Genomic DNA, 25,976 nt, shown 5'->3' on the forward strand with positions numbered 1-25,976 from the left:
CAGGCAGCCCTGTGGTTTCGTTGTAGACGAGACGTTGCTTGTCGTACACGGTACGATAGTCTTTTCAGGTGGGTCGGGTCACAAGAGCGTTTTCATGCTGAGGTCCTTTTCGATTGATGTGATGAGGGTAATCCAAACTGATTTTCTCCCCCTCTTTCCCAGGCCGTTGTCCAAGTTTCAGCCCTTTCATGGTGTCAAAGTTGAGATGTAGTTGGTTTCTGTAATTCCGTTTTTGGGACCTCCTGACACAAACGTCTTGATGGTGTTTCCATCCAGTTCATCTGTAAACTCACCCAACGCATGGGCCAGCTCTGGATTCACATCGTGGGGTCGATGAATGTAAATGACGCTGTCCGTGTCAAAGTAAAAGACCCAGCGACCCACCAGGGCAAGGGTCTCGTACAGCTTGAGACGTGCTTGGGCGGTGACCCAAGCAGCGATGGCGACATTGAAATGAGAATGAGGGGTTTGGAATTCTTTCTTCTGGGTATAGGTCACTTCCACCATGTGTTCATTGACAACGGTGACATCCTCGATGGTATTGCGTTCATTCCTCCACAAGGCAAATTACTGTACAGGATCGTTCATATAAATGTTCTGACTGTAGTCAAGCCGTTGTCCAAAGTTGCCCCAGAGCGAATTCAGTTGCATCTTGGCAACCGTACGACGTCCTGGATTTTTTTCGATGCGATCCTTGTCCAACCCAATGCCTTCTTTGTCGTGGATCTCCTGGATGTAAGCGTCATGATCCGTACATCCCTCGGGGTATCCGCTGGCTTCGAGCTTCTCCTTGAAATGTTGATCGATATAAGTGTCAAAGAGTCCTACATGCTGGGTGTCGGGGTCATGCTGTGCAAAGGTGTCAAAATGCCAAACGTCGTAGATCTGACACACCTTGTAGTCATACTTCTTCACGGCTTCATGGAGTTCTAAGGTGGCGTACGTCCCCACCCATGACCTCTCTTCGTCCGTGTGCTTGTAGGGGGAGTCTGACCGGGTATCAGCACATGTACGGCACAAAGGACAGAGCAGTTTGCCACCCGATCTGTAAGGCAGTAGCGGATGATAGAGTAGTTTCGGGGGTAGGACACAACATTCGATCAGTCCTTTCAGTTCAAACAACGTGTCCACAGGAGGTTGATGGAGAAGGGTCGTGTGTCCCGTGGGAAATGCTCCGGTCTTACAAATGTAAGGGTAAAGGGAACAAATATCGATGTACTTGATGGTTTCACCTTCTTGGGCTTCGTAGCATAATCGCATGGCATTAGTGCGACCTCCATAGAAGGCGTCGCGAGGGTTGAGCAGCCCAGGGACGTGGATACAGTGGGGTCCCTGCAAGAAAGCACGCAGAGCAGAGTCCTAGTGTTGCATTTTTGTAACACCATGCTCCCACAGGGTGACGATTCATTTCACCTCAGGGTGTTGATTCAAGAGACTCAGGCCGTAGCGGGTGTCGGTATAACAGGCTCCCAACGACGTGCCCAGGACGGGATGAGGTTCCCCACGCTCAATCTTGTGACGGGTCTGGCACCCATGCCAAAAACAGCCCAGGAATTCGTAGAATCCACACTGTCCCACGCTCAATCTTGTGACGGGTCTGGCACCCATGCCAAAAACAGCCCAGGAATTCGTAGAATCCACACTGTACTGATGTTGACCGGTACCCTCTCCACACGTGAACTCTTTTTCACCTCCATTCCTGTCGTGCTGGAGGTGCAGATGGGGGTCCGTTTCCATCAGATAATGGAGCCAGTGCATACAGGCTTTGGAATAGTTTCTCTTGGGTTGGTAGCCTTGAGGTGGAAGAAGGCGATGGTATTGGGTTTCAGGTCGTGCTTTCGGAAGTATTTCATGGTGAACGCAGCAGCTGTCATCACTTCTACAAAGGGTTCCATGCCAACCGAGTGGATGGCGTTCTGTCGGAAGTCAGCGCATCCCCGTCTCAAAATGTCCACATCGCTCTGGCAGTAGGCTAAAAGTTCTCCTTGCAAGGCAAACAAGGCTCCTTCTTGCACTTTTTGGGTATGCCATCAGAGGAAGGCTGTGTGTTCCACGGGAGACATGTCATCGGGATCGTACATGATGGCTGGTGGATAGGGAGGTCTGGAGGTCTGGTTGGCTTTGGAAAATACCCTTTCTTCAGCTCTTTCAGCCCAAAGCTCTTTGGAAAGGCTTTTAGTGGGTAAGGTATGAAATTTAAGCTGTCTAAGCTGCAAAATTTGTTGACCATTTCGAATCTTGGTGGGGAGTTTCATCAGGAGGGGGGACAGACCCTTCAGGATCAAGTGTAAATCATAGGATCATGCATTATAGGCCATTACATAAATGCGATCCTCCTTCTGGACTGTCGTGGTGGTGTTCTTGTTCTTGTTTGGCTTCTTTGTCTTTTTTGCCTTCTCCTCTTCCATGGCATCTTCCCCCTCCACCAACGCTCCCTCCTCCTGCTGGGGCGATGAATGTCGTTGACGTTTTGAAGAGTGGTTTCTTGAGGGGGTTCCATCCCGTTTTCTTTTCCCCAGGTGTGCTGTTGTCCCCTTGCGTGCTGTTGCCCCCTTGCGTGTGCTGTCCTCTTCCTCTTGGTTCTTCTTCTTGGGTTTTTCAGCTAGCGTGGTCAACCACACACACACATCATGTCGCGTGGTGGGACATTGAAACACGATCTCACGGCTGGGACCATACCGTTCTTCTCTCCATGGACAGTGTTCGCACAAGTCCTTGCTCACTTCACTGATACATCGTCCACATCCTAACTGCACCACTCACAAATTTGGAATGTGTTCCCCCGTGTTCAAAATCATAGAAGACTTATTGTCTCGTATGTGATGTTGTTCTTCCTCCCCCTCTTCCTCCCCCTCCTCATCCTCATTTTCTTCACGGAGAGGTGACATGTAACAGCGATCTGGGGTCATGGGTCATGGGTTCTCGGCACACCAAGCAGGGATGTTCTTCATCCAAGACGCGGACCAGCTGAAAACAGGTCAGGCACCTGTGAATCGATTGACAGGCGCTGAGTTTTCCCTTTGACGGTGACTGGAGATGTTGGGTGTAACACTGTTGATTTGGGAACCAACGTTAACATGTCAAGCAAGGGATCCCGTGCTCTTCCTTGAGTCCGCAATAGCTAGAGTGGAGGCAGCAGTGACAACGGTATTGCTTGGTGCAGGAGTGTTTTTCAGGATGATCGTAATGTTGGTCGCAGCGTTCGCAGTAATGGATAGATTCATCAAAAGCTGACATGGAAGTGATGACATCGTAGTGCTGATCATGATGATATAAATGCAACACAGTGGCTTAGGGTGGAGCCTCATCACACTTGTACAACAGTTTCTGGTCCACCTCTTGACTGTAGACTTTCAGTTGATAATTCAGGTGGGCCAAGGCGCATTCCACGCGTGCAAGGTCATCCAGACCCTGACAGGGACCTTCAGGCAGGCCAAGGCGTCGAAACAAGTCCCGTGCCCTTATGCCTTGAACGTAGACGAGATCCGTTCTCGTCAGTCTCTTTCGCTGGGTTTCTCACTCTTGGGTCAAAGGGTTGGGCTTCTGGGCATAATGCTGTGCCACCACTAGAGCCCATGCCAAACAGGATTGATCTTCGTTCTTGATCTGTACAATGCCCCTTTTTCGCGTTAAAAAGGCTTCGTGTCCAATCACGTTTTTCAGTTGGGGAACACCACTGCCCGATCCTAGCCTGTCGGGATCTGCTACGTGTACTAAAGTCACAACCATGGTGGCATCGATGTTTAGGGCTTTGTTGGACTGTTGGACTTTTCCCACGGCATGCAAAATATCTAACCCATGGAGATCTTCAAAGCGACGAAAGGGAATACGTATGGGGGTGTTCAAAGCGGGATGTTCGATACCTATACCAATACCATCTCTCTTCTGGCCTGACATCTGTTGATAAAAGTCATCGATCACTCTGTCAAATAAAGATGGCAGTTCCATGGGAACGCGGTCAGGTGGTACGGTGTCCAAGTAGTCTGGGTTGAAAGTCAAACGATAGGTATGGTTGGCAGTTCTTAATCGTCTGGAGCGTTTGGTATCTTTCCTCTCCAAACGATAGGGCGTTCTTTGGTTGCTCATCATAGTGGCGATGCGTGTCTGATGAACGTCTGTACTTTAAGATGAACTGAACGTCTGATTTATAGACAACCCTTCCTCGAAACAGGATCGACATCGGATCAATCGGATCAGAGGTGCGGGCCAGGCACAAAAACAAGAGAACAACCTTTTGAGTGGGTCAGTGTCACTTGTGATCAAAAGAAAACAAGAATGGCTGAGACAAAGACGAGTGGTACGACGATGCATGACGGAGATGTGGTGACAGATAGTGCAGATACTCGTGGATGTTGGAGTAAGAGTATGGATGCTGAGGATGGGATGTCACCTCTCAGTATCACGCCATCGCCCTATTATCTATGCTTTGAAAGAAGGCTCACTTCGTTTGAGATGTGGCCAACACAAATGAATCAGACTGCTGAAGAGATGGCCAATGAGGGCTTTGTCTACACTCAGGGTGCCGATGGCGTGTACTGTTTCCAATGTGGCGTCCCACGACGATCCTTGGGTGGAACACCACAGGTGGTCCCCACACTGTGACTACCTCAGACTAACCGGTCAGGTGAAACACAAGAAGAAGCCACAGGTACACTATCTCTGCAAGGAGAATGTGAATCAGAAGAACACGAATGGCGTAGCACGGCCGGCTGTCTAGGAGGACATTTCCCGTTTCCTGTGTTCCTGTTCAAGTTCCTGTTCAAGTTACCGTTCAAGTTCCTGTTCATAAAATTATTTTCTTTTCTTTGTTGGACCAACAAGTGGTGCCACGTAGGGCACCCAGATGGTATACAAAGATGGTATACCCAGATGGCACCTAGTTCCGCTTCGACGATCCTTGTCTTGTCATAAGCTTGGACATGATGATTCTTCTTTGACAGCAGCAGAGAAGGTTTTTTTTCCCCAAAACGGCCCTTTTCAGGGCCACCCATCTCACCCAAAAGACAACTTTCATCCTTTGCTTTGCCAACCCAACAATTCAAAACAAAGAACCCACACCCTCCTCCCCTAGGCCTCTTGGAGGCACACGTCTACGCGTGACAACGCCATGGTACGTCTCAAAATAAAATAAATATAAATCTATAAATAGAGATACGTAGTACACCACGTGTGCATGGAGACACGAATCAAACATCACGTGTGTATGAAAACACGTGTCACAGTACATCTGTAGACCTACACGAGTGTCAACACCTCGGTATCATTCATCATGATAATAATAATAAGTATAATATGGATCAACATCTGTTTGAAGACACACACACACACACACACACACACACACCACACTATGTTTGCATGGCAACACACAAAGTACATGACGTTCACATTGCGACACGAAGTACATCACGTGTGCAAACGTCACGTATTTCTCTCGATCTTTCTGTATCCATCTAAATACTTAATAACATCTGACAACTGACAACACGCGTGAAACATCACGTGTGCCTGGCAACATGACGTACATCACGTAAGCATGGCATCATCATTATATGGATCAACGTCAACGTCTGTTTGAACACACATACACATGACATTCCGATTTGCATGGGTGTGACACAACGTACATCACGAAGGCATTCCAACATCACGTTCATGACTACCTATGACGGTCCACCTTTAGCATGCAAACGACCGTCTACCTAAAAATACCAAGGCTACCCAAGAAGAAAAAAAACCGGATCGAAATCGGACCAATCAGAGGCTTGGGTTGTCAACCAATCACAGGTCACGATCGGGTCATGCTGGACTCTGATTGGCCAAACCGGGGTTGTGCTTTCTCTCCCATGGTAAAATCCATATCCTATGGAAAAGAAACACAGGGGCCAGGTCAAATTGGAAAACCGAGCTGCAGACCAGGCACCGGAACGAACCAATCAGAGCTGCTGCCTGGCGAACCAACCAGGAAGCAGGGTGTCATTGGCTCTCCTATAAAACAAGAGAACAACCATTCGAGTGGATCAGTGCCACTTGTAAAAAGAAAAAAATCAACAGCAGCAGGAACAGCGACATGGAAATCTGAAAACTGGGATCTGGAACTGATTTCTACTGAGAATGAAACAGCATCGTTACCTCCATGGCAATGTGGTAGATGTCAAGTGTGCCTGCCAGTGTACGCCCTTGGTACAAGGGCATGGGATGGGACTTTCCAATGCGTGTATTGCAACACTGTGCTGAAGGACACCTACATGCGTCGTTTAACGCACACAAGTAAGTGCCCTGTGAGACGCCAGATTAAAGCCCACCCGTGCCTTTGTACCGTTGCGTGTACCTGCATGTGAAGAAGTCATCTTCTTCAAAACGGCCCTTTTCAGGGCCACCCATCCCTCCCGAAAGAACGCTTTCATCCTTTGCTTTGACGACCCTCAAACCCAAACAAAGATTTTTTCCCATTCCCTCCTCCCTCCTCCTCCTCCCCCGGAAACGGAGGCAACGTCCTCATGACGGTGGGCGCACCTCCCGCAAACGGAGGTGACGCCTTCTTGGAGGTGCGCACGGCACCGGAAACGGATGCGACGCCATCTTGGAGGCGCACGCCACCGGAAACGGAGGCGACGCCCTCTTGGAAGTGCGTACACCACCGGAAACGGATGCGACGCCATCTTGGATGCGCACGCCTTGGGAAACGGATGCGACGCCATCTTGGATGCTCGCGCATGACCCACAATGCCCGGAAGTGACGTCACAGAGGTCACGTGATCCTCTCGACCAATCAGAAGCCAGGAGCGGTCCTGTACCGATGCCCTCAACTACTTGTGTCGTTTTGAGACGGATCTTTTGATTGAAAATGTTTCTGTTTCTCCACTTCAAACATGAACAGTTTTGGCAATAACGACAATTGAAATCAATATTTTTTAGTGCAGTAGGCGAGTGCCGAACGACCATCTCCAGGCATAAGTCAATAGCACAGGCGTCCTGCGTTTGTTGACGATATCCATGTATTACAATGACAAAATTAGTGAATGTATATCAGTGTCAAGTCATACACTACACTGTTAAGAGATTCTAGTTCCCAGGTAGTAGATATTTGCTAAGTAGACTAGTAGGTAGCCTATCGTAGATTAATACATTTACATCAGCTAGAAACAGATTACTTTACATATTTCAAAGAATCTTCTTCTCGTGATTTACTAACTGCAATAATATATGTACTAAACTGGTTTTAACAACTCATGTTTTGATCATTTTCCGATCCCGTTTGACACCTTCTGAACATGCAAAAACAAGTGAATAACAAATGAGATATACAATACAGTGGAAAGATGACATAATGCTTTTCAGTGGCATTTTAAGTTTATAAACAAAATACTTCGAAAAAGTAATTGACAGGTAAATACATAAGCAAATATTCTTACACACTGGCGCACTAAACAAATCTCCCTTCATTGTGTGCATCCTGTGAAGTTCTAAATTTTGTCAGTCATGGAAAATATAGTTTAACAAGGTTACAAAGCCAAGATATACCTAACACTCTCACTAGCAATTATCTCTTTGTATTCTCAAAACGGCGAGCGTGACAGTGACCAAGACGGAAGTGAGCAATGTCACATGGTCTTGACGCCGCGTGCAATCTACCGGCAGGAAAGTAAATTCGTTGTTCTACCGTTTTTATTAGTTTCAAGAAAATCAGTTATGGTACTCTCGTGTCACTTGATGTTTTGGTTCATGAATCACTTGATTGTCTGGTTTGTTTACAGGCTTACATTGCAGGAGTAAGGAGTATGGTCCATTCATATAATTCCCACAGTTCATTGCCTTTTACGCCAAGCGGATTTCTGTTTCGACAGAACATCTAGGATGGTTATTCTCTTGCATTGACAATTTAGCTTTACTAACCCCTTCTGGCTGCTGTTACAAATTAAGTCAGTAGAATTAACTAAAAAAAATTCTCAGTGTAGCAATAGCACAGGCGCGTTGAAGCGTCACATTTACACCAACTAGAATGTTTTTGGTTTGGTTTGGTCCTTGTTTTACGCAGCACGCAGCAATATTCCAGCTATATGACGGCGGTCTGTAAATAATCGAGTCTGGACCAGACAATCCAGTGATTTACATCATGAACATCGATCCACGCAATTGGGATCGATGACATGCATCAACCAAGTCAGCAAGCCTGAACACCCGATCCCGTTAGTCGCCTTTTACGACAAGCATAGTCACCTTTTACGGCAAGCATGGGTTGCTGAAGACCTATTCTACCCCGGAATCTTCACGGATCCAACTAGAATGTATACCAATCCTAACACCAACCATATAAGACGAGTGGAGGTAGTGAGTGCCACCACAACCCCTTACATGACAGAATAACACTGTTGCAACACCTGTGCAAGATATGAACATATACCACACACGGACGTCAAATCACCAGCTATTACTACAACAACAGCACAGGAAACATCAATACCATATAACAGGCAACACAATGTGCAAATATTTTACCAAATTATGAAAAAACGAATAAAAGTGCTCTTGTTACTTAATCACATTGTTTTCCATATGAGTTACCTGTAGATTTGAGTGAATGAGTTTTACGCCGCTTTGACATATATTCTAGCAATATCCAGACGGGAGACACCAGGAACGGGCTTCACACAGCGCACCCATGTGAGGAGTCGAAACCAAGCCTTCGGTGAGAATGGCGAACGCTTTAACCACCAGGCTACCAGACCACCACGTCTAGATTGAAATTTGGAAACTTTCAGTGGCCAGCCAAACATCTGACATGACGGTCATGTGTTCCGAACAAGTCATGTCCTTCAATGACACCACTTAGATTTTATGAACTCGCCATACCCTTAGACCTAGTAGGGGCGGTCGGGTAGCCTAGTATTTAAAGCGTTCGCTCGTCACGCCGAAGATCCGGGTTCGATTCCCGACATGGGTACAATGTGTGAAGCCCATTTCTGGTGTCCCCCGCTGTGATATTGCTGGAATATTGCTAAAAGCGGCGTAAAACCAGTCACTGACTCACTCATTTAACACGGGTATTTTCACACCTCGCTTTTCGCTTACACTTACTTCTTTAATGAAAATTGTGTGACTGTGCTACCGGTTGGAGTGAGTGAGTATGGTTTTACGCCGCTTTTAGCAATGTATAAGCAATATCACAGCGGGGGACAACACAAATGGGCTTCACACTTTGTAACCATGTCGGGAAACGAATGTCACTTACTCACTCACTTAGACCTGGTTCACGGTCTAGACTAGATCTGTACATTCTTACCTTTTGAGTCCACCAACTAGTAATATATTGTCTATACAACAAAAACTGCGTTTTGGTTTTCCCTTGCCATTGATGCCCAGAAGATGGCCTCCAAGTGATTGACTCGCAAATAAAGCATGGTAAAGAAAACAGACAAGTTCAGTTTACCACAAGGAAACACATTCTAGTAGTAGCTTTGTTTGAACATGAGTGAGAGGTGTGACATGACAGAATAGGACGACAGGTAACTCTAAAAATAAGCTGCCACATTGTTTTCCTGTGTGGAGACGAACCCAGGACTGATTCGGAGAAGTGACACAATACCCTATGGACAATATATGTATTATAATGTTCAGCTATAATTATACTGTTTTTTTCCAAATCTGGTATCAACAATATTTGATAGTGATTCATAGACACCTGCTTCTGATGTCCGGTTGCTTTTATGTATTATTGACAAAAGGATATAAACAGTGGGATTTGTCTTTTCTAAATTAGTACGGTTGATAAACATGTATCTCATTAGGGGCTACGTTCACACGGAATATTGTTTTGGTTGGTTTTAACAAAAGCAACACAATCTTTTCCATTATCATGCCCCTGGGTAGGTGTTGTAACCAATGCTCCTGGTAATAACATTAAGTTTTCATAAACTAAGGTAGTTTAAATCACTTTTCATTTCATAACTTATTTTGATGTATTTACATGTCTTTGAGACATTCCCTTATACTGGGACTGGATATAAAGGTGGCCTTGGATCACGCATGCGGCAAGCATGTTTGACACACATTATGTCATTGTTCTTACCCCCACTACAGGGCCATGTCAACTACATGATAACAATGGAGAAAATATTTCTATTCTGACATGAAATATTACAAAGCTGACATTTTAAGTTATGTCAGTGATTATCCTGCTGTTATCACCAACGTATGTCGCGTGATTGTGTGTTCATTGGAAAATCATTGTGAAAGACGGGAGACGAACCAGTGCGCGCTCTGTTTACAAATATTTAAAAGAGAATCATACGACGCTTGATCAAACTTTTTGAAAACATGCAGCAAGATTATAAATGACATTCAACGTCTCCGTAAAACTTTCATTAGGTTTATGGTAGACATATAGTGTTACCAAAATAATTTCCTATGTAATTCCCTATTTGACTTTTCTTACACACCTGTGGGCGAGAAAGCCATTTGAGATAACTCGTATCAAACATGTGTGTGAGGTGGAATTCCAGGCCCGCGATTGGTTACTCCATGGTGATGACCTGAGGTCAGATTATGACGGACAACTTTCCTGATTGTAATTCATTGATAAGTTGCTCGTGCTTCAGTCGAATGTTCACCTACGAACGTTATTAATTTTAGAGTGTAGACCCCCTGGATGCCACATACACTTAAATGTCCCTTCTTCTCAATCCTCACTTCGAAGTCGAATAAAATTCGAAATAAACTACGCACACATACAATTCACTGTTTTGAATTTAGTGGGAAATACCCTTTTCTGTGATATCATTCAATGTCATTTTAGGCAAAGCAAAAAATCTGAAAGTGACCAACGAAAATTCAGTACATAGTCAATCTCAGAATTAATTTACACATAACTAAATCACCATTCATGGCGTTATTTACTCTGTGTTTCAAAAATCTAAATATCGGATATTTACTCGAAGAATTGAATTTTAAAAATAGATTATTAGTGATCATAGGTATGTGTTTGTCATTTACTCACTAATGATAATTTTGAAACGTCGCCTAGAATTGTTTAGAATGTTTAGGAAAATACGCCGAAGAGAACGTTCCGCCATATTGGACAGTGTTTACAAAATCACGTTTCAAGTGCCGATTATTGTTGCGAGTCCCGTATTAGATCACGTATATTTCCCTGAATTCCTCATACATTTTAGAATCAAATGACAAATGGATTTTGTCACAGTACAAATTATTTAGATGAAACTAAACGAAATAAATGAGGGGTGTAGACGAACACGGTACTTGTTGACGAACACTGTACTTGTTGAAATATAAAAACAAATTCAGATTTTACACTGTGTAGTATTTTCTCCTTTTAGAGCTATCCATTCGTCAAATATTGCATACATTGGCTCACGCGTTTTAGACTATTCATGGGAAGAGTATCCTAGCACGAATTATGGAATTAAAAATATAAACAACACAATGATCAAGTAAATTCAACAGAAATCGTGAACGTTTCCGTCCTGACGCCATGATTGACTGAAAGTCACGCACAACGACGGCGGTAGTTATCTGCATTTCTGACGAATTCTCTGGGTTACATTAGAAAACATAAAACAAATAACAGCACGCAGTTTGTCAGAATATATCTGATTACTTACATGACAGTTATGTATATACAATCCCTCTCTCAACGAAAATCGTCCTCTGGAAATCCCGCGAAATTGCTATTTTATAAAAGTCAGTCACTGGTATTGATGTCATAGGGGGGTAAACACTGTTAAACATATTTGGTAATTTCGTTGAGGCACAGGAGTCCGTATCTAAAAATAGACGCCCTCATGCATATTCATGACCATCTCCACACGCGGGCGAGAAGGAATGCAACAGAAAATTACTGCAGGGACCGACTCGATTTTTCAACAATTACTACGAACGATAAAAAAATACCCACACTGACACTACAGTTACCGATTGCTTTTCTAACTTGAGAACGGCATTTTCGCCACTTTGGTACGATAAAAACACCCACCTATACATCACAATTTAAGCCATTTCATCAACAAGGCCAAACTACTAAAATAGAATTTTAGATACTTCCGCTTTATTTTAGGTTCGCGCATGCGCGAAAAACGAGGGACAAACATTGCCCTTTGTCCCACTTTCGCTTGTTAGAATCGTAGAGCGGTTTCGGATATTTTAAGACGATGCCAGCTAAACACTGTGCGTATGGGATCTGCCGAAGTGACAACCGCTATACGGATAGGCCTGACATGGCAGGGATCGATTTTATTTTGTTTCCTAAGTTTCACAAGCAGCCTGAGAAGTGTGCAAGGTGGGTTTGCGCTTGTTGTCGAGAGGGCTTTACGACGGAAAAGGTCAACAAGTACACCTACATATTTTCCAAGCACTTTATCGGCGGGAATGGTCCTTCACTTGAACATCCCGATCCTATCCCGGCAACATATACTTTTGATCAGGTACGTGTTATGATTTTCGTATTTTTGTCATTATAACGTCAGACACATACATCTAGATCTATGTCGATACACCATAGGTAGACTCGGCCTAGAAGATCAAATTAATGTTCGATGTTCAAAGTGTTTACTGGATATGTCATACGACTTTTTGTCAATTTGGTGAACAGTTTTCAGATTTAACAACTGATTCAGATTTATTTAATTAGGAATTATGACAAGCATTAATTTGGGTTCAAATGTCGTGGAAAATGGATTAAAGCAACCATGTGAGCAATAAGTAGATTCTAGGCCTATGTTCCAAACATAGTGGCAGATTTGTGCAGTCCATATATTTTTTTTTCAAGGTGGTGAAATTTTCAAAGAAAAGAAAGAGCCCTGTGGAGAGATGTCCCCTTCCATGTAAGGTATCCAGGTTGGAGCCCACATCTACAGCAGGTGATGGCCTTTGTTTACTTGCAGTGTGTGCAACTGACCACCCATACACCTCTAGAAAGCACCTGGAGTGGCAGGAAACAGTCAATACCGAATTGGTATGGACCAAATTTTTTTATTGCCATAAATGTTTTACATTTGTAAAAAAAAATAATTTAAAGGGGCACTCATCTAACGCAATTCCCCGGACTGGTTCTTGCCTTTGTTATTGTTTTTCCCCCGTGAGTACCCGGATGATACGCAACGCAACTGAGTGTGACCAGAGACTGGGCTACCGTTTGCAAGGACAGTTAAATAAACTTGGAGGCTGGAGGCAATATTTGTTTTACGCATTTTTGCATAAACACTGATTGGTTAACTGTGATCTATAAAGATTTCGACAAAGGGCGCATGTTAATTAATTTCTTCAGCCTTAACAAATAGACAAAAAGAACGGCGCGGCTCATCGGATGTCGTCATTGGAAATATCCCAGATGGTTATAGTTTAATACTAAAAAAAGTATCCATGCAGTGAAAGCATTTTCGGATTTAGGATTGCGTCGATAATACGATTACTACTCCCTTGTTGTCATCCACGTTTTCTCGTATAACCCTACACTTGTGTATTTGTCGTCATTCACTTGATGATCAGTTAATGAATTTATTACAGGTACAATTAGTGGTAGCACCACTTAGATTACCTGACAAAGGTTCCCATTTGGCATTTATTGTGTCTGGGGTAATTATTCAATCTAAATCCAGGTTTGAAGTGAGGTGAAATGTGTGTTATGTAATATGCACGTGGCAGCCCAGCAAGAGATGAATGATCAGTTGATTTACTTTTTTTGTAAATCAACGGATCGTTCCTAGTCATCAAAGGATTAACAGAAAATACGTTGATTGACTAATCACTGTTATCTTGCACAGTGGATATATCAAAAGTGAGTGTTTACGTGTCTAGGTTTACTAAAACAAAGGGAATACACTCATATCATGGCGTGAAGTGCCCATGTAAAAACAACATACTTTGTTCAAAGGGTTAACTGATAATACGTCGATTGATTGATCATTATTATCTATCACTCAGTGGATTTTTTAGGAACCGTGGACGTTATGAATGTTAGTTGTCACGTGGGCTTTCTCAGCCGACCCTTGAGACTTCACACCTATGTGAAACACCTGAAACAATCCAAGTGATCAGTTGAGAAACGAACACGGGTTATGATATCCCGAAACGATATATATCTTTTAAAATATTTGATTGTTACAACGACAGGTGACATCGAATAAGTTTCTTTGTACAGCTGCAGACGAGTGGGATATTGTTCCTTTGTGTGGATATTCACGGATACATTCCTCGAACAAGGAAGCTGCCTAAAATTTATACACATAAATTTGGTAGGTTGTAGTTATGGTATCTGCATTTTGTTTTCCTTCATTTGAACCGATAATTCGTTCTTGTTTCTCTACGTCTTGGTTGGGAAATTCTTCAATGCGCGATAGACGATGTTTTCACAGTTCTTTTCCTTTGTAAGCGTGTATATATTACCGTCAATTTGTAAAATGTTATTCTCTCAGGCAATTTATAAAATGTGTAAATATTTCAGTTATTTTGACTAAAAAATCTGTCCAGATTGATTAAGACTATCAAAAGGGCCTACAAACATCACAACAGATTATTATGTAGGATTAGAAGCCAAACATCATAGAAATGTGCTTTACAACGTAACATTTTCAGTCTCTTGGTGATGACATTAAACATCAAAATGTTTGGAATTCGTTATCATAATAATAGGGATGGAAAAGTTTTTCAGTCGATTTGTTAAATAACTGAATATTTAGACGTTTAATAAATATGTTACACATTTTGACAGTAAAATAATATACACACTATAAAAAAGCAATGCTCAGGTGAAATATTTACTTTATGTTGCAAGTCTAAATATTGTAAACGAAAATCGCAAAATTACCAACCAAGTGACTTATCAAAACTTCGTCACCATTACCGATGCTACCCACAAAGATACCTACATTTCCTTATTATCTCGAAAACTTTATTTCATTTTGTTGATCAATGTGACCATACGCCCTCATTACTACCGGTATCCATAAAAGTGACTAATGCGCTTACAAATGGCGCAGCAGAGGTCGCAAACTAGTCTAGATTGCTGCTATACATCCGGGTACTCACTGGGAAAAAACAATAACAAAGGCAACAACCAGTCCCGGGGAATTGCGTTAGATCAGTGCCCCTTTAAGCCTGTAATCAGATATAAAATGGGCTCTGCAATCATATTTAACCATGTAAACAATGGTAAATATTAGATCCATATTTTGTTTAAGTAAAAAAAATTATGGTATGCAATTTTGGAATGTAAATCATTAATAATGTTATCCTAAAGGAATATTTACTTTGTATATAGACATAGTTGCAAGTCAGTGTTAGCTTCAGCAGATAACTTGTTTATGAAAATGTCACCTTACACCTAACCTTAAAGGGTTAGACCTGTTTTTGTTTTCTTGTCTGCCACAGTCACACATGAACATTTTTAGGTGTGCCTTTTGGAATAAAGGTTCAACTAGGAGACTCATTAGTGTCATTTCACCATGGCTAGACAATAAGCAGTTGTAATTTGAAAGTTATTCCCTGTTTCATTGAAATTGATAACACTGTTTTCATTGATGCATTAAGCATTTAAGCACGTTGTTTGTTCACCATTTGTTTATCTTATTAATAGCAGCTGATGCAATCATTGTAATAGGTGGTATTATGGTATCGTTGAAATAATACATTTTACAAGTATGACTTCAAGGCGGTGGCGGTTGGGTAGTCTAGTGGTTAAAGTGTTCACTCGCCATGCCAAAGAATGGTTTCAATTCCCCACATGAGCACAATGTGTGAAGCCCATTTCTTGTGTCCCCTGTCGTGATATTGCTGGAGTATTTCTAAAAGCGGTGTAAAGCCATACTCACTCAGGCACCAGGAACCTACTTCAACCATGACATTGCCACTAAGATACAACAATTTCCTAACCATGCCTTAGATGTTAATGAGCAAACATTATGTATCATTAGTTAATTTTTATGTCAACAGGAACAGAATGTCTGTGCTACTGGTGCTGACACTGAAGAGGCTACCTTGACTGAGCTCAGGTCCAGTGATGCTGCCTGCCAAGCAATTACGACAACGAAGCATGAGTCCAACCAGACTGAGTTTGTGTGTTCCAGCATTCTGGTATCTAAAATTTATGAAAGGATGACCGCACAAGTCCCTGATTCAGATTGTGAAATAAGCAGGGATCTTGACAACAAAAGCTGTGATTTACTATTTGATAATTTGGTATCTAATAAGAAGAAATTCAAGTACTATACTGGCATGGAAACTGTTCATTTTAATCATCTTTTTGCTTCCATTGGTGACAGTGTAAATGACATTTGTTACTGGCGTGGAAATAAGATAAGTTCCAGTAAACCTGGCAAGTGCAGGGTTTTATCAATCAAAGACCAGCTTGTTTTGACACTTGTCAGATTAAGGAGAAACTTTCCAACAAGAGATTTATCCTATAGATATAACATCAGTGTCGGTTCTGTTTCCTGTATCATTACCACTTGGATTCAGTTTCTGTACATGGAATTTATTACTTTGAAAGATCACATCTTTCCTTCTAGACATCTTATCAGGAAAACATTGCCATCTGTGTTTAAAAGCTTCAAAAACATCAGAGTTATTGTTGATTGTTTCGAAGTGTTTTCTGAGCGACCAAGTGATTATGGTGAGCAAGGCAACATGTACTCTCAGTACAAAACTCACAACACCTTGAAAGTTTTACTTGGTATTTCTCCAACTGGTGCTGTTACATTTTTGTCTGATGCATATGAAGGTGGCATATCAGACAGAGATATTATCAGGAAATCAGGCTTTCTGGAAAAAATTAACCCAGGTGATTTGATCTTAGCCGATAGAGGCCTCAATATCAAAGATCTCCTCATGAGCCGTAGAGCACACTTGAATATTCCTCCATTTCTAGGCAAAAGGGACAAGCTGACTCCCTGATATCTTGACTCGATCTATTGCTAGAACAAGAATACATGTGGAGAGATCAGTGGGAAGGTTGAGGGAGTATCGTATATTAAACACAGTTATTCCTCTTTCAATGAAACACTTAGCGTCACAGATAGTTTTTGTTATAGGAATGCTTTCCAACTATCAGCCACCACTTGTTAAATAGGGCATTAGCCCATTACCATGATTGAATGTATATTACATATGATAGGAGGTACGATAATTCTAGCCCGAGTAGTTGTTGTTATCAGCTGATTATTTTTCAATATCTCATAAATACTACTTTTTTATACAATAAAAAGCGCACTAAAACATGTACATCATGAACCAAGTCATTGCTCAGCATCTATCGCCAGTTTCCATTTGCGATGCCATATATCGGTGATCAATCATGACTTGTGACTACCTGCAGCAAGAAATAATAACAAAGAGTAATATTGCTCGTCAAATTTTTATTGACACCTCATGTATATGTCCACGGCTGGCGCTGGTGAACAATTTTAGACTCGTGTCTGTTGCAGTTTTCACTGCGTCCTTATCAAATAGCTACTAATTAGTTGATCAGTTTTATTTTTGTGAAGATAGATGTTTGAATCATTCACAATTGTGATCTGTTCTGTGTCATAATGTTCATACATATTATCCCAGAAAATCGTTTTTGGAATCATGCTAAACTTTCTTCAAGGACATGAAGCCATCATCATATGAGCTTTGAACCACTTTGATATTAAACAGCATTGTTGGCTGTAGTACTTCACCTGTGTTATTACGTGTCCCTGAGGGTGAGATGTATCGTCATAACTGTTATTAGAAAACAAGGTATTACAATTATTTCACTGTTTATCAAGGTATGTTCCCCAACAACTGCAGCATGTATTGGAATGATCATTTGAAAATGGTATTGCTGTACAAATTGATATGTCTGTCATGGGAACAGGCCGGAAACATTGACCCAGTTTCCGTATAGGAGGTATGCACACTTTTGTACAGCGTGAATAATTGACATGTCAAGACTACAACTAGTACAAGAGTAAACATTACGGAGGTATCTCTCAGCGAGAAGTATGATTCATGGTTATATAAAAAAAACTACACACTCATAACCATTGTTTCAATTGTAACAGTATCTGCATGTCTCCACTGATCTAGTTTATGATAAAATAATATTCCAACAATGTAACTATTACTTTGAAAATAGTAATAATGAAAAATATTAATTACATTACCGCTGTAGATATGCAAAACATTTTTATGCCTTTCAGCCCAACCATTTTGTCACCGCCATAATTGTTTGTTAAACTCTAAACAATGAAAAATATGTTCTGATTGTGTCAACTTAGTACCTCTTGTTCCTTGAAAACAATAACAAATGTTTCAGGAAGTCATTACTGGTTTTGTTTTCATGATATGATTGTTTCTATTACCAATTATGTATTTAAACTCAAATGTGTCCTTTTCTCCTTCCTGATTCTGAAGGTACCACATGCAATTTTGAATCTTCTTCGTTACATATGTACGATTTATGACACTACATGTATTGCATCAATAAGTAGGTATGCGACAAAATCTCTTCATGCTGTGTTGATCAAAGTTAACTTGTATCCACATTTGTGAAATACTTAGTCCATGAAGTATAAAAATAATGACAAATGACAGTACTGCACATTATTGTTATCATGGTTGTTAACATAACTTGAATAACATTATCTGGACAGTTAGTTGCTTTGCTAAAGCTGTACACCATGCATACTAGTTATTAACGTTCATCATTCTCACATTGCATATACAATGTTAGAAGTGAAAAAATGTTGAAATATTTACTAGCTTGAATAACGAGAACAAGTTCTAGCCCTCACGATACTAACTGGGAGCAAAGGTGTTTCATTTTATTTATGAATACATCGCAAGAAAAATATTCACCATAAGTGTGGTACGATATGGAGCTCACCTAGTATAATGTCATGTTTACACATGAAGTATATTGTACTAATAATCATGACAACCTCACAAGGATACACTGTACAGTGTATTCAAAAAACGCTGAATCATACATCATGTGATTCAGTTCTATGATCAAAGTAATGTTGAAGTGAATAGATATAACACACTTACCATTAACTTCTGTGTCTTGTTTTTATGGACATTCACTCATGTTTGTTATGCTTACTAAGACAGATCAAAGGGAAGTAGCTTTCTTGGCACTCTCATTTCAAATATCTCAGGAACTAGAATATCTTTGTAAAATATTTTCAAGAGGCGGTATGTCTGTTCCCAAAATAATTTATTGAAGGGTATTCTTTCTACTGACATACCCTCAGGCGACCATATTACAAAGTCACAAAAAGATTTTTCACAGATGGCCATTTGCATTTGACATTGGAAATAATATTTATGATTCCTTTTCAATTTCAGTCTGCCATTTTCGAAAGTGCTGCAAAATGAATAGTATTTCTCCTTTGTAAGTTTTCTTTTGCCTCAGTTGGATTAATGTTTTCAAGTACTGATGGGCACTTAATTTCTAAAACACCATCAGCCACATCTGTACTGAGAGACTGTAAGATGCCATCAGGGCTACATCCCAGTTCAGGATACTTCGAATTTATCCAGAAACCACTTGCAAGGCAGGTAAATGTTTCTACATATTTTAATGAATAGTCTTCAAAGGCTCTTTTTTCATTATCTGATCCATACCTCATGTCAACAGTATTAAAACAATCAATACCCCATACATGTGATTATAACAAGCAATATCTACCTCGATCTGTGGATACCATAGAACAGTCTTTACAAATAGATGCTGTCACTCTGTACCACCTGGCATTATGCCACTGATCAGAAATTGCTTGACCCACACTACCAGGTACTTCACAAGGGCCAACTCCATACTCTGAAATACTTTCTTTCACATTTTCAATGAAAACATCACATTTATCCATGAGATGTAACTTCAAGTCATTAGACAATTCATAATCATCATAAGTAATTTCTAGGATACTCTGCCATGAAGTATTTGTATGAAAGGCTAGTGCAGAAGACATGAAAGCAGTTGCAAAACTACTGTCAGCTCTGTGAGACTGATCTGCAACAGGACATGGGTCATGATCAATAATATGGTTAGGAGCTCTCTATTTGCTGTACTGCAAAGTGTGGGCAGGTTGTGGGTTTCTAGTTTTGTTTCGGGGTTTATTCCAGGAACAAGAGAAAGAAGTACATGAGGGTGTTGTATTGCCAAAGTTGACAGTATAATCCTCTAATGCAAACAACAATCCTGCAATGTGGCTACAACGTCCAGTGGCTGAACCTACACAATCACATGATGCATCCTGGATTACAGCAAAATTATCAAGAGTAACATGTACATGGTACATCATACCTAGTCTGTATGATGGAAGACATTCACATTTAAGATAATAATACTCATTTTTAGAACATGTTTGAATATTTTGTATGTGGCCACTCTTAAAAAAAGCTCGTCCCTTCTTCATTGGCTTTGCAGTGCTGAAGGTGTTGTCCTGATCATCATCATAACAACAGGGATGTGAAATCTCCGCGGAAACGCGAAAAAACGCGTTTTTTAAAACAGTAGTCCTCGGGAAAAATCATCTTCCGCGTAAAAATATAATCAAAGATTTTTTTTAAAAAACACTCCGAAAAATATGATCGAAAACGGGACAATCGTCGCGGATTGTCCTGTTTTCGATCAGAGCTTTCAGCAGCATAGGTTTTCGGACATCATACGTTTACTATCACGAATACTTGCACTATAACGTGGGGTGTGGCGTCACGCAGAAATTGTAAATACTCAGAGTCAGATGATGGCTTGTTTTTTTTACAGTGTCATGTGTTACAAAGCAATCCAACATTTAGCACATACTTAAAATACAAACGCCAGGCCTCAGAGGGCCGAAATGACACCTTAAGATATTACAAATATTAAAATACAATAAGATATAAAAAGTAATCATGCACATTCTTGATATCTACATATACAAATATTCACTAACACACTCACATAATGCATGCATGCATACACACATATATACATACGCACTCACGCACGCATGCACACAATCAATGATTCTAATAATATCCCGCACATACTAAACAGACACCCAAACACATTCAGATATCCCCCAACCCGTCACTCGAGACATACACGCACGCACACACACACACACTCAACCTCACTCACAAATATACCCATACCCAAGTTCTAAGAAAATAGAAAGTGACATAATGCCAAGGTTTAGCATCCTTCCGTCCCTGTTTTCCAAACACGGTTTTTCGTATTCAAACCGTCACAATATCTGGAATTAGCCTTCAAAGAATCCAAACAAATTGTCTATGGTGAGCTCCTTTATTGGGGATTTCGCGTTCGTCATCACATTTAAAGTACGAAATGTTTAACATATATAGTATAAAGTCATATAGAACTTCTGGACACTAAAGTGTGAACGGACTTCCACGCCCTATATAAGTATCTACCTTTCGAGGCTATTGCAGACTGTTTTTTAACGATTTGTTATGGCTTTTAATGTTTCTACTTTTTTTTACATATGACGCTCTCTTTGATTTTCCCATATGGTCCAAATTCAGATAGTCTATACTTTTTCATTAATCTTTCTCGGTTTGAGACAGAATACTTATGCTTGTGTGGCGAGATGAGTGCTGCAGATGAATCAGCTTTAACCACAAAAAGTAAATATAACAAAAAGGGAATATGAACAACATCGTTTAATAGATACGTGCTTGGAGATACACCAATATGACAAGAAGAAGTTACTAGTATTCATGGAGATAAACTAGTCCAAAATGAAAGATTAGATCGTTTGTTTATATCGGAAAAGTTGGAAGAAAAACAGAAATGTATAATCAAATACTTTTTAGCACTGGAATATGGAAACTAATTAAAATAAGAGGAAAGTTTATTATTTTTAAATCAGTATTACTGGACAGTTCACATAACGAAAGTGCAAGTAGGGACAAATGACATGGGGACCCTAAAAAGTATCAGAATGTGTACTTTAATAAGACAGTGTAATCCCAAATATAACATACGTTACAGTTCACATAACAATTTGCTGCGTAAGGTCTGCAATGATTTCTACACGATATTTAAATGTTATACTTTTTGGTTTATGCATAGTACAATCCAAAACAACATAATATGGATAGATCTAAAATGTCCTGAGAAGGGAAGGGAAATTAGTTATCACAACATTCACTTTACCGGGCATGACTATTGGTTATTAATCAGAAAACAGTAACTAAGAATTGCAAAGACACATACTACAATAACTGCGAGATTAAATAGTGTCTGAGTTCATCAGAATACAGACCTCAATTTACTACGAACAAGATTGTTACCATAAGCATTAAATAAATGTAGGTAGGGACTATAAGAGTGTAATTCTGACCATATTTTGAAAAGCATAAAAATCCTATAAATTACGACATAAGCTAAAATAAATAAGGAAATAAATGGAAATATCAGCAGAAAACTATTTTTCAAATTTCTTATAAACTAGTGAATATATTAATTCTTTAAACAGTTCTAAATGGGATGACTAGGACAAAAGCAAATCTTTACCGATGGGCATGTGATAGGGCTTGGGCAAATGACCTTTTCAGCTGATACTTCCCTTTATCATTCAGGTGTAATCCGTCCGAACAATATAGATAGTGCCTTGGTCCACCTGTTCCCAAATATAAAAATCTTTTGGATGTTCACAAATTTTCACATCTGAAAACAGTGCACACATGCCTTATGATATTGTTCGCATGGATTACCACCCTCTGTGTTGTGCTGAAATCCCTGATGCGTGGAATAATGTCACAACACATTGTAACGGCATCAGGGTTCATCTATTTTAAGTATTTAATTAGTGTCATATATTCAGAGAGAAATCGATGTGGATTAAAAGAAGAAATGTCATTTGTCCCTACATGTAACAAAATAGAGTGATAAGTCTTTACATTTAAATTGGTTATTGTTTTTTGCATTCGCTTCAGGTTAGCTCCTGGTTTGCTTATTACTGAGCAGTTGGGTATATCGCCCGCAATCCCCCTGCATAGCGAGTCCCCAAGCACCATTCTTTGACCTGAAATATAAAATACTTATAAGCACGGAAAGTCGATTACTCATAAAAAAAACATATATGGGGATGTTAATAAAAATAAGGAACGCATTATTAACATTCAAGCGCAAGACCCTGGTGTTGAATATAACATGACTGGAAAAGTACACCATGCCATTTATTATCACTGGTTACCTCACCTTTCTTTCCATTGTCGTCCGACCTCTCTTCCTGAAGGGGAGGTGTTTGTATCTGGCTTGGAACTGGAGGATTAAAAGGCAATATATCAAGCGATGAACACACGTATCTGAACTTGTTTAACATTTAAACAAACGACGATACTGCTAAAAACACAGGAAAATTTGTTTCTTAAACAAACAATTTGTATTCATAGTAGTTAAATGTGCCGACACTAAAGGTTAATCAACACAATTTCTTCTAAGAGCAAGGTTCAGTTGTCGGAAATAAAACGTTAATATGAACAAATACTTCCACCGAAGTATCAGAAATTAATACTGAGACCCAGGTGAAAAATATTGCTTCCCATTCGTAATGCAACTGAAGACGTTACTTATTCGAATGCTACTTTTGACAAGTTACTCTTACCTTCATGGCACATTGTACCCCTGTCTATACCGGGTGGGACTGTTGGCGCTGTGAATTAAGGGAAAATACATGTATATGATATTAGGCTATGAAAACGTCACTTAACTGCATGGTACCGACAGATAAATCTGCGAATAAGTTGCATCAAAATAATACTGGGATGTCTTTTTAGACACATAATTGCTACATAAAATACTTGAGGAAATGATTTTGCCTCGGTTTTTTACGAAAAGGAAGCATATGTGGTATGAAGCAAATGTTCAACTGCTCCTTCTATAAGTGATTCTTCCGTCTCCAAGAAAAGTATGACTCGGTTAGTGGCGGTTTGTATAATGATGGAAAACCATCACCTGATATTCAGAAAAAATATATAACTCGCATTTTTCGCATTTAATTCACGCTCGCGTTAACTTCAAGATTTACAGTATACAGATATTACAAATGATAAGACAGGGAATAACGGAAAATATATGGAACTTAAAAGAATCTACTCATGGAATTAATAATGGTTTTAGGTAGATTTGGTGAACTTTGTGTAACTTTTATATTTACCCGAGTCCTTCAAGATTATGTTGCATGTGTCTTTCTTTGTAGGAATCACTGAAATGTTTAATTATATGTATTAGTAAACAACTATGTGACTCTTCGGTCGATCGTATACGTGAAGATATGTATATAAACACAACAATAAATAAATAAATAAATATGTATGTATTTATGTATTTATGTATTTATGTATGTATGTATGTATGTATGTATGTATGTATCAAACACAATTACCTATTTTGTCTTGCGGTCTACATATGCCCATCACAATTCGCCTACAGATCTAAAGAAATCAAGGCTTCATTATCCCAGAGACCATGTCAACATTGTGACATATAAACCTGTACATTAAATGGCATATGTTAAGTTCATCGTAATTTCAAATTTGTACTGTTCACATATGTATCTAATTATGTGTGACTTTTAAAGAGAGAAAACAGATCTATGATCTGTCTTGAATTTCTTGACTGGTGAATCATGTGAAATTTACAAAATAATTGTTGAAAATGTTTTCATGGCATTATTTTTTTCACAAATGATGTATATCTTCTTTATTTCAATCAATAACATCAAATTAGCTGAAAGGTTTAGTGGAAAGAGGTAAATCATATACATCCGTCAATGAATTTAGTAAAAATCTGTATCGTTCAAATCACGTTATGATTAAACATTATATACATAAGAAGCTCCAATTTCACGAAATAAACAAATTAGCTTAAATTATTATAAAAGTAACTTTTGTAGCAATCATGTATGGTTTTTTTTATAAAAGCTATTCTCTTCAGCACGCATGATCAAAGAGTTCTATCAGTGAATGTTAAATTTGTATTTAAAATCGTATTTACCAGGTTATTGATAAACATAAGAAATAAACACTAGCGACATTTTATTTTACTTACTGTGCACATCCGAGTCAAGGCCCTCCTGGTCAGCCGCAGGCACATGTATGACTGTAATAATAGATGATAGTGTCATGGTAGCAGTTACAAAATGTCACAATTATGGAATCCTAGTAGAGACAGTGTCGCGTTGTGCATTGTCGTCCTTCCAAAAACAAGTATTCATATGGTCCGGTAAACATTCATATATAACACGTTTAAACCATAAGGTAAATTCAGTTTATTTCAGAGTTTAAAGATATTACAAATTGAGCCGATCAAATAATAGCTGACCTTGCTAGTGCGTACACATATTCAAATACTGCGGTATACACACACAAACTGAAACACTGACATTAAAAGGACAAATATACAAATGACTTGACTTAAAAGAGCGACAATGCGGCAAAGCGACATTCCATGGAACTGTCGCGCTGTCGAGCCCATATTTCTGCATATTTTCAATATTATAATAATCATTTCCAATCGTGGCTTCGTTACATTGCGGCGCTTCTATTCGTTACTGCTTACTTTCACAATTTTAACAAATCATGATCTTTCATTATAGGTGAGATGATATGAATGGGGTTTAAGATCATTGTACTTATATAGCGACGAGCTTGCACGTACGTGTGTGTGTCTCAATGTGTGAATGTGTGTGTCAGTGTGTGTGTGTGTGTGTGTGTGTGTGTGTGTGTGTGTGTGTGTGTAAGTATGTGTGTGTGTGTGTGTCTGCTTGTACTAGTCCCGACTAATGCCTTGTTTGTAGTGTTGGCCCATTGACATACCATGCCGCAGTTTAACATGAATACTCCACTCAGACACAGTATACTGATTCCGACCTGACCAGTCCCTTAATGCCGAGCGCCAGGCAGGGTAGCATCAAATACCATATTTTGACGTCTTTTGGTATGACACGGCCTGGGATAGATCACCTGAAATTCCGCTATCCGGG

General features: G+C 40.1%; 2 protein-coding genes and 2 pseudogenes across 4 annotated transcripts in view; 1 reads left to right on the top strand and 3 right to left on the bottom strand.

The window, feature by feature from the left end:
* The window catches only part of LOC139475013 (uncharacterized), a 139,797-nt gene extending 128,081 nt beyond the window's left edge, over positions 1 to 11,716 (bottom strand). For all 3 annotated transcript variants that reach the window (XM_071258227.1, XM_071258226.1, XM_071258224.1), the window contains exon 1: positions 11,622 to 11,716. The gene's annotated coding sequence lies outside the window, so the exon portion shown is untranslated. The remainder of the gene's footprint in view (positions 1 to 11,621) is intronic.
* A 428-nt stretch (positions 11,717 to 12,144) lies between these two features.
* LOC139474564 (uncharacterized) lies at positions 12,145 to 16,966 on the top strand. The gene is made up of 3 exons (XM_071257626.1): positions 12,145 to 12,440; positions 12,785 to 12,970; positions 15,946 to 16,966. Exons 1-3 carry the CDS (start codon positions 12,168 to 12,170, stop codon positions 16,903 to 16,905), a joined length of 1,419 nt encoding a protein of 472 aa, XP_071113727.1. The 5' UTR covers positions 12,145 to 12,167; the 3' UTR covers positions 16,906 to 16,966.
* Positions 16,967 to 19,080: 2,114 nt separating this feature from the next.
* LOC139474216 (uncharacterized) lies at positions 19,081 to 21,118 on the bottom strand (annotated as a pseudogene).
* Positions 21,119 to 22,500: 1,382 nt separating this feature from the next.
* LOC139476045 (uncharacterized) lies at positions 22,501 to 24,408 on the bottom strand (annotated as a pseudogene).
* Positions 24,409 to 25,976: the final 1,568 nt, after the last annotated feature.

The sequence above is a fragment of the Haliotis cracherodii genome, unplaced genomic scaffold, assembly GCF_022045235.1.
Source record: "Haliotis cracherodii isolate W230 unplaced genomic scaffold, xgHalCrac1.p SCAF_3, whole genome shotgun sequence".
Lineage (NCBI taxonomy): Eukaryota > Metazoa > Mollusca > Gastropoda > Lepetellida > Haliotidae > Haliotis > Haliotis cracherodii.

Bases quoted from the DNA above. Each gene is read 5' to 3' on its own strand.
- LOC139474564 (XM_071257626.1), top strand. From the start codon at position 12,168: ATGCCAGCTAAACACTGTGCGTATGGGATCTGCCGAAGTGACAACCGC. The intron at 12,441-12,784 runs GTACGTGTTATG...TTTTTTTTCAAG, and splicing joins CAACATATACTTTTGATCAG to GTGGTGAAATTTTCAAAGAA. The intron at 12,971-15,945 runs GTATGGACCAAA...TTATGTCAACAG, and splicing joins AAACAGTCAATACCGAATTG to GAACAGAATGTCTGTGCTAC.